The sequence below is a fragment of the Equus asinus genome, chromosome 3 (genome assembly GCF_041296235.1).
Source record: "Equus asinus isolate D_3611 breed Donkey chromosome 3, EquAss-T2T_v2, whole genome shotgun sequence".
Classification (NCBI taxonomy): domain Eukaryota; kingdom Metazoa; phylum Chordata; class Mammalia; order Perissodactyla; family Equidae; genus Equus; species Equus asinus.
This window is the reverse complement of record NC_091792.1, coordinates 3531018-3548274: the sequence shown is the minus strand read 5'-3', so window position 1 is coordinate 3548274 and position 17257 is coordinate 3531018. Positions and strand designations below refer to the sequence as shown.

General features: G+C 52.3%; 1 protein-coding gene across 1 annotated transcript in view; it reads right to left on the bottom strand.

Moving 5' to 3' along the window:
* Window positions 1–3403: 3403 nt before the first annotated feature.
* HADH (hydroxyacyl-CoA dehydrogenase) overlaps window positions 3404–17257 on the bottom strand; it is a 32649-nt gene continuing 18795 nt past the window's right edge. Inside the window, exons 5-8 of the mRNA XM_014839092.3 lie at window positions 14157–14246; window positions 10740–10812; window positions 5228–5344; window positions 3404–4248 (exon numbers count right to left, since the gene is read on the bottom strand). Coding sequence (XP_014694578.1) covers window positions 4130–4248; window positions 5228–5344; window positions 10740–10812; window positions 14157–14246 — 399 coding nt within the window. The 3' untranslated portion in view covers window positions 3404–4129. The remainder of the gene's footprint in view (window positions 4249–5227; window positions 5345–10739; window positions 10813–14156; window positions 14247–17257) is intronic.

Sequence of the window (17257 nt, the reverse complement as noted above, 5' to 3'; positions counted from 1 at the left end):
ACACCTGATACCCAGCATCTCATTTGGTCCTTGACAAGCCTATGGGATAGGTTCCATCATTTTGCCCATTCTACCAGATATATCCAGAAGACAGATAAGCCCCCTGGGTCACACAGCTAAAGAGGGTGGAGCTGAGCACTAGAACCCTAGTCTGTTTAATTCCAAAGCCCATGGTGATAATCCTTTATATGGATTAATTCCGTAACAGCTACACTTGGCGATTTTAAATCAAACATTGAATAGAATTTGTATCGATGCAAATTTTCTTTCAGGAGTTAAAATTTGTTCTGCCATAGAAATAAAAACTGCAACTATGAAATGTTGAGATTTACCTTAATAATAGAACTCACACAACCAAATGGGTTGAAAGTACAGCAATGCTTCCACCGTTCAAAGCATTTTTTTAGATTACTATTTATGTCACATCAATGCCTGTTTACAGGAAAATCAGTCCCACAAAATTATAGCCACTCCTTGTATTTTTGGTAAGACTTAATTGGTTAGTGACTTGGGTTGAAATGTTAAAGGGATTAAAAGAAGGTGGAACAAGACAAAAGCTGGTTTCAAATGTGTGAAAAGTACAACTTGCAAACCCAGAGAGAAAGCCCAATTAGCGCATGTTGTAGGAGCCGTAACTAACGACGTTAGTTCTAGAGTCTCTGACCACCAGTGGCCCAGCCTCAAACGAGTTCTGAAAGCTGGCCTGTTAGAGTGAGCAGGCTTACTATACAATGGCACCCAGTGGGGAATCGTTTTAGACCCCCAGGTGTTTTAGAATGAGGTTCCTCAGTTCCCAGATCTGGTCCCACCAGAGCCCCACGCTGTGCCATTCAACAGCCCTGACTGGAAACAGACCTGACAACTGAGAAGAAGTCGGCCAACTGTTCTCCCTGAGAAACTGTTATTAACAGGGAATCTTACGGACACTGAAGGGCCACCATTCTTATTTTACAAAGACATCTTCATAAGCACTAACACTACCCTCCAGAGAACTCCACCTTCTAAACATAACTGAAATCCAGGTGCTGGCTATGCTCAGAGGCTCAGTTAGTTTTTTTTCAACAAGCCATTTCATCAACTCTATGGGTTTTTTTTATTATTATTATTGAGGTCCTAATAGTTTATAACATTGTGAAATATCAGTTGCATACTGTCAGTCACCATATAAATGTGTCCCTTCACCCTGTGTGCCCACCCCCAACCCCCTTCCCCTCTGGTAACCACTAATCTGTTCTCTGTCCATGTGTTTATCTTCCCCACAAGTGAAATCATGTGAATGTTATGTTTATCTTTCTCTGGTTTATTTTGCTTAACACAATACCCTCATGGTCCATCCATGTTGTTGCATATGGGACGATTTTGTCTTTTTTTATGGCTGAGTAGTATTCCATTGTATATATACCACATCTTTTTTATCCATTCATTAGTCGACTGGCACTTAGGTTGCTTCCACGTCTTGGCTGTTGTGAATGATGCTGCAATGAACATAGAGGTGCATAAGTCTCTTTGAATTGTTGATTTCACATTCTTTGGGTAAATACCCAGTAGTGGGATAGCTGGGTCATATGGTATTTTTATTTTTAATTTTTTGAGAAATCTCCTGTATGTTTGGTTTTTTTTGATTGGCGCCTGAGCTAACATCTGTTGCCAATCTTCTTTTTTTTTCTTTCTTCTTCTCCCCAAAGTCCCCCAGTACATAGCTGTGTATTTTAGTTGTAGGTCCTTCTGGCTCTGCTATGTGGGATGCCGCCTCAGCATGGCCTGATGAGCGGTGCTAGGTCCATGCCCAGGATCTGAACCAGTGAAACCCCATGCTGCCGAAGTGGAGCACACAAACTCAACCCCTTGGCCATGGGGCCGGCCCTCTGGCTTTCTTTTTAATCTCAATTTTCATTTCTATTACAGGACTATAAACATCACTAAGAGGGAAGGCAGGAGAGAAGGGGGAAAGCATCCTCTTGACTAAAAACGGGGAGTTACTTTTGAAATCTGACCCAGACCCCTGGTGCTGTCTGAAGGAGAGTTCAGGGAGGTGAGTGGACAGCAGCAGTGAAGCCAGGCCCTGCTGCTCCGCCCGACTCGCCCTCTCTCCTGAACAGTGGCTGCCAGACCCCGGAGGCCGGCCTAAGCCCCTGGGGCTTCCTGCTGAGGCTCCCTTTGCAGCCCAGGCGATGGCCACCGGCAGTAGTTGGTCCTTCTTTGGAAGCGGAGGACCTGACTGGTGCTTCCTTCTCCCCATGGAGCTCTCGGTGGAAGCAGCTGTGCTCACCCGCGGAGCAGAGGCCTGGGGATGGCGCTGAGAAGCCACTCTCAACTCCGTGTTTAAGAAGAGGATGTTCAGACTTCCCTCCTGATCCCAAACATGATGCCCGGAGAAGACTTTTGAAAACAACACAAGAATGTTTAGAGGCCAGGCCTTTGGCCTTTCAGGCAGGCTAAACATGCCTGTGAAAACCTCAGCCAGCAAGGATGGCTGCCCCCAGCCCCGAGTCCTGGCAGGCTGACGGTCCCAACCCCGAGATCCCTCCTTCCTGCAGTGCAGTGGCCAAGAAGGAGCCCTGCCACTTCCAGGACAAGGGCCCACGTCCTTCGGGCACTCCTGTCAGAGAGAGAGGAAGTGAAGCCCCTAAGCCCAGGGCTCATGTCAAAGGTCAGCGCCAGCCTGAGCACAAGCTGGCGGCCAGCAGACCACAAGGGTAACCTTCAGTCACGGAAACGGTGCTGGCGTCACAGGTGCTTCCTTTTCTCGTTAGGAAACATAAGAATAACCTGAAAGTTTCCTAAACCGGGCTCTAATTGTGGTAGAAAGATATGTACATATTTATTTTCCCATTATGTTATGGTAAGATTCCAGTAAAAAAAAATTAATAAACTCCCTTCTATCAGTCATGAAATGGAGTGGAAAAAACTCTCAACCATTAGAACTGTGACCCAGGACACCAGACGGGTTGGCCATTTCGAGGACAGTCCTGTTTGAAAGTTTGGATTTGAGATCTTCAAATTTGCTGTTTTGTATTTAATTTTATCATCAAAACCTGGCTCTAATCCCAGCTCTGCTACAAAATTCTGGAGCCCGTGGGCACAACACTTAAGGTGCCAACGAGGCCACTGGCCCTCAGCGTTTCTGATGCTCTTCCAGCTTCAAACTGCCATCTTGAAGACACTTTCTCAAGCCAGTGATCAAAAGAAGCTTATGTTGCACTACTTTTCTTTCTTAGCAAAGAAGAAACAGATGTTCCTTAAACACTGTCTTCCGTGCCCTTGTGGTCGCTCTCCTGGTAAGAAGGCTGGAGTGGCAGCTGCCGGGGGCTGCACGTGACCGCCACCCCGGCCCGGGAAGATGCGGGACATTCCTCCCTAAATGATCACTCTTTACTTTTATAACCATTTAAGCACACTATGATTTTAAATTATACATGTGTTTATTTCGATTCAAATTTTCATAGGTTAAAAGACTGCATTTCATTAGAGTCGATTTACAGGCAGCTTGCATCAATGATTTGTCACGGAAAAAAGAGAGACAGACAGTCGTCATTCAGATTTCAGGTGTGAATGAAACCTCTTCCTGCAGACCAGGCACGGGAGATGGTCCCCCCACTCTGGCAGCAGCGTCTTGAGGATGAGCTGGAGACGGACGCGACATCTCACATCACCCCCGGCAGGCAGGGCCAGGCCTGAAGCAGCAGGAGCCAGTGGTGGCGCAGGCCCGGGCCAGAGCTGCTCATGGCAGCGCCTCAGACACACACGCGATGGCTCTCGACACTGCTGCGAGCAGAGATGGACACAGCATGCCCCCGGAGGAAGTGCTTCCCTTCACAAGGGAACTAATTCAGGCAATTATTCACGAAAATGACAAGGTTCAGAAGAAATATTTGCTCCAAGGCACCAAGGGTGTAAAGCTTTTTAGAAAATACACAGAAACAAACAGACTAAAAAAGGGAATTCGTTCTCAATGGAGAAATCTGCCGTTACTGTAACTAGTGTAAATAATTACTTCAGAGAGATTACAATCAAGATGCACACAGGACAGACTGTGCCATGGGAGGGAAACTCTGACCCAAGGGTGCTCCTGGGCACCCGAGGGCTGCTGGCGCTCCGGGGTTCCTCCAGGAGCCAGAGAAGCTGCGCATCACTTGTATTTGTAATATCCTTCTCCAGTCTTCTTGCCAAACTTGTTCTCCGCCACCAGCTTATCCAGGGACGAGCTGGGCTGGAACAAGGGGTTCTTTGCATCCATTTCATGCCACCCTATTGAGAGAAGGGAAAGGGCTTAGGATGAAGAGCTGGGTTTGGCATTCCCAGGGCCGGTCTAGAGGCAGAGCCTGGGGAGAAGGCCCCACTCTGTGGTGGGAGAGCTGCTCGGGCCAGCACCAGCAGAGACCGAAGGCAGGCTGAGCTGGCGCAGCCACACGGGCCCCAGAGCAGGTGTTCTGCCCTTGGCTGCACTGCTTGAATCCTGGTTCCACCATGGCCCTCCTCTTGGTCCAGGCCATTCCTGGAAATCGCTGATGCCAGAGGCCCAAGGACACAAACAGAACCCATTAACCTGCTGGTTGGACCCCTGGGTGGCCCAGTGAAACAACTTTCAGAACACAGGCTAAAAATATGAATTTGCTGCCATTGGGATTTTGCATCCTCATAAAATTCAAAAGTTCACGCTTCAATTAGAACCCTCTTTGCTCCTCCCAAATACATAACTATTTTTGTGAAATTTGGTAGTATGAGCTACATTCAACTTCAGTAGTCCAATTTCAGTAATTATTTTTACCCTGTCCTCAGAGCCACCATAGTGAAATGGACACATTTTTAAACGCTGGGTATCTCGACTGCAGTGGAGGCTGCAGAGATGGCACATGTGTGGAAGGACACGGGGTAGTGATGTCAGCTTCCTGGTGTTGTTGGACTGCAGTTATGTGAGATGGGGCCACTGGGGAAAGTGGGTAGAGGGGCACACAGGACCTGTCTGTGCTATATTTGAAACTTCCTGTGAAGCTATAATTATTTCAAAATGAAAAGTTAAAAAAAAAGTGACCATGTGAGGAGACACCAGGCAGTCACGTCTTTCCTTCTCCCGCCATCTACTAACTTGAATCTTTATGCTGGCAGGGCAGGGCTCTGAAGGCCCACCAAGACCCCTTATAATTTCTTTTTAAAATAGGCTTATAATTCATAGTTGAGAGACTACCTCAACCCAATTACAGAGACAACAGAGAATTCCAACTCCTACCGTCCAAGATGAACTTTGTGGTATCCAGCCCAACGTAATCGAGAAGTTCAAATGGGCCCATGGGGTACCCGGCACCCAACTTCATAGCCGTGTCGATGTCCTCCTTGGATGCGTCACCTACAGGAAGAGGGCAGCACTGAGTCTCCACCATCGTGCCCACAATTCTCGTCATGCGGTTATCCCAGAATTACTGGAGTTCCACATATTTGCAGATTCAAAACACATCTGGAGTCAGGATTTCTGGTGTGGGTAGATTTTGTCTCTGAGGTACATGCCAAATAGGTCACCAGATTTTTGAAGCTATTCCGCCAAGCCCTTCTGAGAGGTGTGTTCTAGGCCACTGCCAGTGTTCCCAGAGACGCCCCGCGGCCTGGAGACACTCGTACTTTCCAACACACTGGGATGCTCCAACTCAACAATGATTTACTAAAATAGCACTTAGAGCCAGAGCATATTTTTGATTGATAAATGGACTTTTTTCAAAAAAGAAAAGAACTAAACATAAAATAACTCATGTTTTTGTACATATTGTATGTGTACTTTTCCCAGCCTTCTTTCTCATTTCTTACGTAATGAGTATTCCTGTGGAATCGCATTCACATAACCCTTCAGTCAAGATAACATTTAAAGACAAGCCCAGACCTGACACGGAACTGCCCGCGCATTTGAGAGTGTTGAGCAGATGAAGACAAGGGCCCGTGTGCTTCTTCCTTGGAATTTTATCCTTAACGTACTGTCCTTAGGCCACAAGAGGTCTTTACAGAGAAAAACGTGTCCCCTTTCTCCAAAATCAGGAAAGGAAACAGTCTGTAACAAGTGGCTATCTAGGATTTTGTCCTAAACATTAAATAAATGGTCAAGTATACTAAAGCTAAGAAAAAAAACTTTAAAATACTCAGATTTTATTTCATATAATATAAAAATATTTCAGATTTTAGGCACAAGGAACAGCGACTACTTAAACGTCTACAGACATTCTTTTTCAAAAGCATATGAAGTCCTAAAGTAATGCCTAAAGATTTCAAGGCAGGTCAAGGTGACTGAAATACCAACAGACATTTCTTCTGGGTGACATCGGCAGTACTGCACTTACTGGCCGACCAGAGGACCCTGAGGCCCACAGCTGGGTGTCAGCCGTAGAGAGCAGAGTGCAAAGACGACCGCAGACGCCAGTGCATCAGGGGGCCCCACTCATTCATCCAACCGCTTTTCACACCTGTCACGTGCCAGGCCCCAGAGCCCTGGACTGGGACAAACACAACAAGCATCAGGTACTCCTGACATAATGGGGGGACTTCGATGTAAAACCAAACGTTTCATCCTAACTAAGCTGGAGACTCATGTAGATTCAAGAAGATTCACACGGCTCTGTGTGCACAAAGATGGGAGCTTTACCCACACTGCTGTGTCTTCACCAAAACCACCAGCCGGGACGTCCTGGAGAGAATCCCAAGGGAAGAGTGGGGGGAAAGGCATTCCAGGCGGTGGGAACAGCAGTGCAAAGGTGGGAAGGAGAAAGAACGGGGCAGTTAAGTGGATTCTGCTGGGAGGAGTCCGGGACCCGGAAGCCTCTCCGGTGTTAGACCCCTGCTGGCCTCTCTGGCTCAGCACGCAGTGCTGGGCACCCTCTGTGCACAGACAACTGCAGGCCTCTGCTCGAGTGTCCTCTCACAGAGCAGACCCCACACGCACACCGGCAGCCGTCTGGCTCATGCCCACCTCCCGCAGCCCTGGCTGCAGCCTCCCTGAGCTCGTCTCCTGGTCAGTCTGCTCTGGCCATCTCCCCTCAGGAGGGGATGGACCCCTCACAGCACACGGTTCCAACTCACCTGCAGCCTTTAACCTCATCTGTGTTCAAGGACAGACAGTGAGCCCTGGGGGCAAGACTGTAATTCCAGATTCAGAGACTCACTGGACTATTTCAAAACACAATGTGAAGACACAGCACATCAGAAAACAATCTGAACAGTTTTACAAAGGCAGCACAGCTCTAGAACTTCTGTTCTGAGTCATACAGAGCAAAAGAGGCAAAAAGAAAAGAGAGAGAAATAAAAGACACTGATTGGCGAGCGCAGTGGGAGTGGATGTGGTGCCGTGTTCCAGACCCATGGTGCCTCAGCTTCTGCAGCCAAGCTCTCTACTGAGAACCCGACGCCCTCCCCCAAGATGTGCGCGCACACAATCGTGCGTCGACCTAGGAGGGCCACGGGGGCTGCCCAGGTCAGGGCTCTAACCCCAGCAACAGAGACCAGCCCGCTGGCTGAACTCCCAGAGCCTCTATCTGTGCGCCCGGCAGCCAGGGACCTGCTCCAACACGTGGCTTCTGGTGGCTCGTCGGCACCGCCGCCCACCGTTCTTGGCGTTAACAACAAACCAGGGCCACAGCAACAAGGACCGGCACAGTGGGCAGCACAGCCACCACCCCTGCTTTATCAACAGCCACTGGCGCCTGTCCCTACAAGCGCCTGGGTATGAAGGTGAGCCCAGTACCATCGCCACAGGAGACAGCAGCAGGGGGAGGACACCGGCCAGGAGGCACGGGAGAGAGGGGCACGTGCCTCAGGGAGAGCTGGAGTGGATGGAGGATTACGACAAAACAGGTATGAACGTGAGCACGCGGGTACCAGTGCCACAGGAGACAGCAGCAGGGGGAGGACACCAGCCAGGCGGCACGGGAGAGAGGGGCACGTGCCTCAGGGAGAGCTGGAACAGACGGAGGATTACAACACAGGCAGATCCACGTGCAGCATGAGGACCTTCAGGTGGGGCCTGTGAGCGAGGCAGGAGTGAGATGGGTGGTGATGGGAGGGACGGAGGTGAGGAGAAGGAAGGTCCCTGGCAAGGGCAGTGCATTTGGTGGGCTAGCACAAGCCGCTGAAGGTCTGGAGCAGGATGTCATACAGTGACTGGGGGACAGGCTCGTGACACTCCCGGGCATCAGCCAAGGGGAGCTAACCATGTGGCCCTACCACCCTGCCAGAGCTGACTCTGACCAGTCAGCCATCTGCAACTGGGCACCAGCCTGGTCAAAGGTCTGCAGAGTGACCGCTGACCCCGGGGGATGAAGGGGACCAACCCCACCGATCGGGCCTCAAGTACAGTGGGAACAAACGAGAGCAACAGAAAGAGTGAGGACAGGAGCTGAGGGACCACGAGCCACAGTGGCAGAGCAGTGGTGAGGGGCCGTGAAGCGCCCCCAGACACCACGAGGAATTGGCAAGAAGCACTGGTGGGGCCTGTGGAATCCTGGAAGCTGGACCGTTGCCCAGGAGGCCCAAGTGGACACCAGCTGAGATGACTGTCAGCTCTGACGCCCACACATCCTTCTGACGAGCCCGCACCACGAGGAGCAGCGTCCTGCCAACCCCAATCGCAGCATCTTGTGAATGCAAAGCACTCATGCTCCAGGGGTATCAGTCATGTCTGTTGTGGACCGAGTGTGTGTGTCCCCCCAGATTCATACACTGAAGCCCTACTCCCCAGGGTGATGGCATCAGGACAGGGCCTCTGGGAGGTGATCAGGATTAGATGAGGTCATGAGGGTGGAGCCCCCGTGATGGGATTAGTGCCCTGCAGGAGTCGGGAGAGAGCTTGTCCCCTCTGTCTGCTCTCCGTGGTGTGAGGACAAAGCGAGAAGCTCCCCATCTGTATGGGGAGAGGGCCTCCACCAGAACCTGGCCGTGCTGGCTCCCGGACCTCGGACTTCCAGCTCGAGAACTGTGAGAAATGAGTGCCTGTTGTACCCACCACCCAGTCTACAGTATTTTGTCACAGCAGCCCAGGCTGACCCAGACAGCGTTGTACAGAGACTTTCTCCCCAGACGAGTCCGGACAAGGCCAGGCTAAGCACACTCAGGGTGTCGCCACTGTGCGACTCTGCTGCTGGGCTGGGTTCCCCGGCTGTGGGGGTGGCTGGCGTGCGCCTCCTGCTGGCCCCCGTGGACGGCGTGACGCCTGTCAGCAGAGGCGGTGGGTTTGGAAGAGACAGAGGGGATGTGAAGTCCTCTGCTGCCTGAGGAGGACCTCGCTGAGGCAGCTGACCGGCACAGGCAGGGGAGCGGGGACGACAGGGAGAGACGAAGCGACAAACGAGCAGACGTGGCAGGCAAGGGAGGGTAATCCAAGATGGCTTCAGGTCTCCGAGCAGAAGAGCAGGTGAACGGAAAGCGGCGGGCGGGCATGGAAGCCCCACTCTGTGTTGGCTGGAAGAGGGCAGAGCCTTGAGGTGGCAGAGGGGACGTGGTGAGAAGCCCGGGTGCAACACGGGAGCCCAGGCCATGATGGGCTTGCTGGGAAACAGCACCGCCCAGTCAGGGCACCCGGCTCCTCCAGCAGCATGTGCTCCAGCTCACAGGCCCCATGAGGGCTGCGGGCTAAGAGGCCAAGGGACGGCAGTGACAGGAGTCGAGGGCAGCGCCAAGGCAAACCGAGTGCTTGCCCATGGGGTCAGATCCCCTTCCAGCCTCAGCTCACAGGTGACGGTGAGGGTCACCTGCCCAGAAAGGGTCACCTGGCTGGGGGTCAGACGAGAACCTGGCCTTCAACTTACAGCCAGACATGCGCAAGTACAGCAAAGGGACAGGACATTTCAGCGAGGAAACCACCACTCAGAGGGGCTCCCCATGCTCCAGAACAGGCAAGGAAACCCTGCCTTCCAAGGTCAGGCAGGACGCTTCGCACCCTGTGAGGGGTAATTGGGTGTATTGATAGATAAATGCAGAGGTGTCGCGTTTGATCTCAGAGCAAAAGTGAGGCAAACGCTTCTATGAAACAGAAAAGTTTTAATATTTAAAGCACATTTTGAGGAAGCAAATGTGCTTTCATCTCCGGAAGAGCTGGTGTAAATGTTTTGTTTCAAACATGACATTCTCTGGAGCAAGCATTTGGGAATGAAGCAACCGAACACAATTACACTCGCTTGTCATCCAGTCCTATTGGGACCTGTGCCTCGGAAGCAGACAGGATGGCCACCCTTCCAGAAATGCAGTGAGGAAGGAGGCAGGAAGTATACAACCTTCTGTAATCTGGGACCAAGTCTACAACAGGGACAATCAGTGTTTGTCAATCAACAAGCACTGAGGAAAACATTGCAGACCGTTCTCAAGGTTGACAAACCTGCATGCTTGCATCATTCAGTAGGGACCGACGGGGGAGTCAGAACAGTCCCCACCACAGTTACTTCCTGTCACCTGTCACACAGTCACAATCTTGGAACCTTAACAAACTTTAAAGGTTCCCTAGCCTAGTGATTTTTACCTTGTTATTATTATTTTAAGCAATAACCTTTTAACCAAAAGCAGAGGTCCAGGATAGAAACCTGGGCTACCATGCAATTGCTCTGGCTGGGCCTGCAGTGGGGCCCCGGGCACAGCTGAGTCACTCGGCTAGAGCATGGACACTCCTCCCGACTGTGCATGGCCCAGCCCCTCCTACAGACCCTGCGTGACAACTCCAGAGAGCAGGGCCGGGGCTGAGGCCCGAGGCTCCCGGTCGGCCAGGTCGGGACGCCTACCTCGTTCATACAGCCTGACCGCTTCCAGGAGGTATGGCACAAGGAGGCGGTTCACAATGAACCCAGGCGTGTCCTGGTTAAGGAGAGAAAAATAACAGTGAATTTTCACGGCACTTTATCCCTTGTGAAGCCACAGATCACCCTTCTCACCCGGATCATGTTGCCCACAGTTCTCAAGCTGGACATTTCAAGGTGCCAGCATAGCCTTACTGCTGTATTACATGACAGTTTATCCAACAATCACAGTACTTAAAAACACACAGAACCCCAGACGCCCCCTGCACTCTGAAATAAAGGCAGATCAGGTGGCGGAGTCACTAGAAAGAGCACGGCTTCGGGGACAGCAGACCTGGGCTCCCACTCTCACGCTCTCTGACCACACTTCATTCTGAAACTCAGCCTCATCCGTGAAACCACAGTAAGCAAGATACACCAGGAAACCTATATGCTATGCACACAGCCCCACGTGCAGCGGGGCCCCTGCCCTCCTCTCCTCTCCCTCACCCCAAAAGGAACCTGGAGAAAGTAACACTCCATCTGGAACAATCCTCAGAGAAGCATCACCCCCGGGCTCCCTGGAGCCCTGCCCGGGCCACTCAGGATTTGCCCACTTGGTGCACGGGCCGAACGGTGGGGTTGGGGCTCGTGCAGGACTACTGAGTGGCCCCCCAGCAGTACACCACCTGAGACCCTTGCCCTGGACCGCACAGCCCTTTCATCATTTCCTCCTTGTGGCAACACTTCACCATCTCTCCTGGAGGCCAGAGTGGGATCTCTGCTCATCTCTTCCGGGGGCTTGTGGGGCAGGCCAGGCTGGTAACTGTCTGATGCTACTTATGTGGCGCTGATGTCCATCAGGTGCACTGCACCCCACGTTTAACACAGGCGGTGACCTTCCTCGGGCAGAAATCCTCACCTGGCCCCAGGCCTGGTGTTTCGTTTGTAGCACAGCTAGGCAAGCCCTGGACATCGGAACGACAGAAGCCTCCTGTATCCTCTGACAGCTGACCTGACTGTACTGTGTGGACGGGGAGTGAAGCCAAGGGACCTGCACCTCCTTTATTCGGACAAGCTGAAGCCACCCCACTCCCCTCTCCATAGGAACACAGAGAGGCACAAAAGGGCTTCACCAATTTAACCAAGATTGTATGAATGAAATGACGCTGATTTTATGACGAGGGCAAGAACACTTTTCAACTTCAAAAAGGTTATTGTAGGAACTCAGGAGAGGGTACCCGAGTGCCTGCAATGCACCACTTACAAGGCTGGAAATCAGACAGCAGCCTGGGAAAAACATTTGCTCCAATTATTATAAACAGACTTTTCATAGAGATACTTAATATGGTCTACATAAAGAGCTCATGAGCTCAACGAGGAAAAAGTGCTGAAACACAAAATATTTAAAATCACTAGGAATCCAAGAAAGTTCATTAGAACAAAACAGCATTTTGCCAGTAAGATCACCGGCAAAGGGTTTTCCATCCTGGTAACATTCGGTGCTGCTGAGGACCAGAGGGGCTGATCCTCCCACGACACCGGCAGAGGGCAAAGAGACACAGTCCTTTAGTGAAGCAATTTAATTTTATGTAATCATACACTTGGCATTTTCATACTCATTTATCATTACTCGTGTATTTATTAAATATATTTATACACTGTCCTTACTATGTGCCAGGCATGGTTCTAAGTACCTAACAAATATTCATTCATTAGTTCCTCATAATAATCCTGTGAGACAGCCACTATTATTACCTCTCTGCGAGGCAGAGGACACTGCGGCACAGACAGGCTGAGTAGCTTGCCCAGGCCGCACAGCTAATAAATGCCAGAGCCAGCCCTGACCCAGTCAGGCTGGCCCCAGAGCCCATGGCCTTCACCTTCTCACGCCACGCTCTCCCATGAAGCCTCACTATGCAGAAAGACACCATCCAGGCACATTAATGCCCTTCCCTTCTCCTCTATCGAGTGTGGGGAACCTACAGTTCCACTGGCCAAATCTAGCCACAGCTGTTTCAGCAAGGTCCCCCTGGAGCCACAGCTGCCCTCGCTCCTGGTGCCCGTGGCGCAGCATGCCTGCAGCACGGCACAGCTGAGTGGCCACCAGGAGACACCTGCCCACACTGTGTGCCTGTTGCCCCACTGTGCACAAAGCCCAGTCTCACACGGCTGCCTCATGTAGCAAGGGCCTGAATTCCTGATCCAGAAAGACTCAGGAAGCCCAAAGGTGCTGCTGAGAGAAAGATGGTTCTGCTCTGGCGTGGCAAGGGCGGCTTCCGGGACCAGAGCTCCCAGCCCTGTGCCTGCTGGGGCCACTCCACGCGAGCACAGCTCATCACTCCATGGATCCAAGACCACCCCTGGCCCATGCCCGCCCTTGCACGCTCATGCCCAGCTTCTGGCCTGCGCCACACTGCTGTTCCCTCCCACACCACCACTTCTTCCTGCCACTATCACAGCATAAACCGGCAAGACAACACAACAATGACATCTGGGATCAGTGTGGTTTTTAACAATCCACAGGACCTAAAACCACAGAATTAAACAAAGAGAAAACAAGATCTCTAATAACACTGTCCTCCTGGCCTGGGAGGATGGCCAGTCCCCGGTCTCTTTGGCTACTGGGGTCCCATCAACAGATGACGTAGTCTGATGATTCATGAACAGGGGTTTCATGGGTTAATGCAATACTATGAGCTCCCACTTGGGACTATTTTAGAGAGCAAAAGTTTGCTAGGAGAAGAACACAGTGATACAAAAGACCATGGTCAGAAAAGTAGACGGCCTGTTTGTAAAAATCTGCAGTGGTGTGGCACTTCTGACACGGATGCCCCTTTAGAAAGCTGCCTCATCATGCGGAAGCGTGGTCCTGAGCTCTGGAGGAAGTGCAGCGGAACTAAGGCAGGTGGAGAGACGGGCATGAGGACGCAGGAGGCGGGCTCCGCGCCCCACCAGGCTTCTCACTGAACAACCAACCAACCCGAAAGCAGCGTTCCGCTGACCCACCGGGGACTCGGCCTCTGCCTCATTGCTTCCCCCACCACCTGCGGCGTTCCTCCTGAAGCAGAGCCTGGCTTTCCGCTGAGGACGCAGGGGACACGGGCTGGCCTGACACCCACAGCCCGGCTCCTGCGGCCCAGCAGATGCTGAAGCTGATGGGGAAATGAAACGGTGCAGGCAAACAGCCGTCCCCAGAGGACGAAGGCCGAGCTCAGGAGAAGCCCGAGTTCACTCTGGGGGAAGCCCTGGGTGCTGTCTGGATCCAAACCATCCACCGGAGGCCTCAGGTGTGCTGAGGAGGCTTTCCTGGCAGGCAAACCAGAAGGGAGGGCAGCTGGCTCTGCATAGCCTGTCACAGGCCCGCGGGACACGTGCACCATCCCCCGTCAGGAAGAAGTCCACCCAAGGTACCATCACTACCTTGCAAGAAACAGGATGCTTCCCCAGGGATCTGCTGAAGTCGATGAGAGATTCAAAAGTCTTCTGGCTGGTCATGGGCGTTTTAATGACCTGGAGATGCAAGACAGAGATGATCATCACCAGAGAGCCGGCCAGCGAGTTCAAGAGCGGTTCAAGGAAACACTGATCGAAAGGTCCACTCAGGTGGCAAAAACAACTTTTAGTCTCAGAATAGAAGGCAGGCTCAAGCCAGAAATAACAAGTTTACGGAAATGTTCACTTTAAGACAAGGGAGGACTGCAGCCCGCACAAAACCAAGGCCCAAAGTATAGGCGTGCGTGTGTGTGCAGGCGAGGTTTACAGGCTTTGTCACTGACACAGGCCTGGGTTCAAATCCCCTGGCACCACTTCCGGCCCAGTGCCCCCGGGCATGTTTCTTGAACTGGAAATGACACTGAAACCTCTCCCTGACCTCAAGGACCCGAGGGGAGAAGAACAGAGTGAGACTAGGAGGCAGAGCGTTCAGTGCGGCTCCAGGAGGCTGCAGCGCTGGGGAGGCTGCTGGCTCTGCTGGGGTCTCGCTAGCTGATTGCTTCAGGGAGGCGAGGGGGGTCTGCAGGGAAGTGCTCTGTGGAGCCCGCCTCCTGCTACAAGGAGAACCGAGCGACAGGCCCAGGTCACAAGCATCCTCCCCAGGACTCCACCCTCGCCCCACAGACGCCCCAACCTCGACAGCTCCCTTCGCTGCAGAACAGGCTCAGCCCACGAGGAAGGCTCCCAGTGCCAGCACACAGGGCCTACGGCTGGGATGCCACCTGCCAGGCACCAGGAAGGCTCCCGGCAGCCCTCCTGGCCTCCTTGGAGGCGGCTGCTGGCACCCACCAGGGGCGGCCCCAGGCCCCCTGCCTGGCAGTCAGCCCTCAGAAAACAGAATTCCCCCGTCAGGAATTAGATTTTGGTAAATGGAGAGAGACTCAGGTAAGTTTAAACATAAAAAAGTAGACACATAAATATGTGACATAAACGCAAGTTAAGGAACTTCAACAAGAATCATAGCCAACAGGCTCTGCTTCTGCTTCAGCCCCTCCCACGAGCTGGGCGCGTCCCCCAGCCCTCCGAGCCGAGCCTGTCCCCGGGAGACGGGCGGTGTCTGTGGCCCGCAGTCGCTGTGCTAGGAGGCCGCAGGGAGCTAGTCCGTGCAGGACGAAGGGTGCTGGGCTCACGAGGAGCATGAGGACCGTTCATGCGAGTGTGCTCCCAGCTCGGGCTGGTGGCTGCTGCGACACCGAGGAGGCAGACGAGTGGACAGAGAAAGAGCACCATGAAGGTGGGGAGAAGGCAGGGGGCGAGAGGGGCCAGAGACCGCTCTGCGGGCAGCACAAACCCACCTGTGCAGAGCCTTCAAAGTCTCCGTCAGAACTGGACACACGGAGCCAAGACAAAGGCAGCTCCCCATGGGGTTTAAAAGTAACTTGTTGGTTTAAAGAAGTGAATACTGAAAGTTGTTCAACAGAAAGGATATTTATTCATTCGTTCATAAACAGAAATGTGCTGCAGATACTCTGCTTATAATCCCAACAGAGTCTGGGAGAAAAATAGATATAAATGAGTCCAGTTCCACACAAAAGAGAAGAGCCAATCAACTTACACTACAATTCTTTTTGGTGCTCACCACCAGCAAGACATATGTGAGAGTTAAAGTTAAAGAATAAAAACCGAAGAGAGAACAGCACTTTTAGAAAACATTGTCTAGAAAATGCGCACATTTGCTAAGCCTTAGCTGTTAACAACCAACGTGCTACATTTCCAGAGACACAGAGGGACGTTAGCAGATAAACGCAGTGGAAAACAGTAGAGTCTGAAGTGAATCTATAAAATGTCTCTATCTCCAAAACACAGGCGCACATGATCCAGTAACTAAAGAAGGTAATTAATCCCGACCGACTGGAACATTGACCCCTCCACCCTGCTTCTCTGCTCTTTCCTGCACAAGGATAAATGCTTTTCCTTCTGTTCCCTGCACCCTTCCCCTTCATTCCTCAACTTCAAAAACAGCCTTAGGGGGTGGAGTCAACTGGCAGAAGCTGAGCGGCAACGTCAGTGGAACAGAGACGTTCCCATCGTGAGATGGGTCAGAGTCGTCCCCTGAGAGAAACTACAGGAAAATACAGTCACTGTTAAACAAGAAGGAACGCTGAGACCAGGGGGTATGAGGAGATAAGGGGAGAAAGGGGCTCAGAGCCGGCGGCAGGGGGAACACGGACCCCGAGCCGCTCTCCACGAGGCCCCCGCTGGCCCAGGTCTGCCTGGCCCCACAGCCCCCACACTTCGCATGGCAGGACCTTCTCATGCCCAGAGCAGATGCTACTTTAATAGCGGCTGCTCCGCAGACCCTGTCATTAGTCCCCCCGAAAAGGCAAGCTACCACAGTTCGGGTGCAAATGATCTACTGTGGCTCCCTAAGTCTCCGAGCAAGCAGCAGCAGCCCCGCAGGAACGCTGGGGCAGTCCTCCCCGGCCACGTCCCCACAGAGGGTTTGTGGTCAGGAGGTCCATGGCTGTCAGGAGCTGCTTCAATAGCTCTGATCACATATACAGGAGACGTGCCTCATCTGGGGACAATACCAAGGCCCTGTTACATGGGGTCGAGATCGTGCCAGGAACCACGGACAAGGTGGCACAGTGGCTCTTATGTAACACCAGGCTGTCTGATACGAATTCCATTTACAGCCTGGAGCCAACCGACCTCAATGAGACAATGTGAGCACATGTGGCTCCCCCTGGTTCCATCAAGCCAGTGGTCTTCAGTGCTGCCCCCCAGTCTGACCCTCTGCACTGCCCATCAGCTCTGGCACAAACAAGTAATTGACATTCCACAAAGTGAGCAGCCTTCCTGGACATCAGGGGCCAGAACACAGGGCTGCGAAGAAACAAAGCACAGGGCCTTCCTGGGTATTAGCTGCTTTTTCTTCCTTTGGCTCTGAAAGGACAGACGGCGGCCAGAGAAACACAAGGACAACCTTCCCTCCCATTAAAATCCTTTCAGTGCAATCCCCAGTGGCAGGGCAGGTGCGACTCAGAGAAGCAGGCCTGAGCTGGCAGAGCAGGCAGACGCGCACAGGC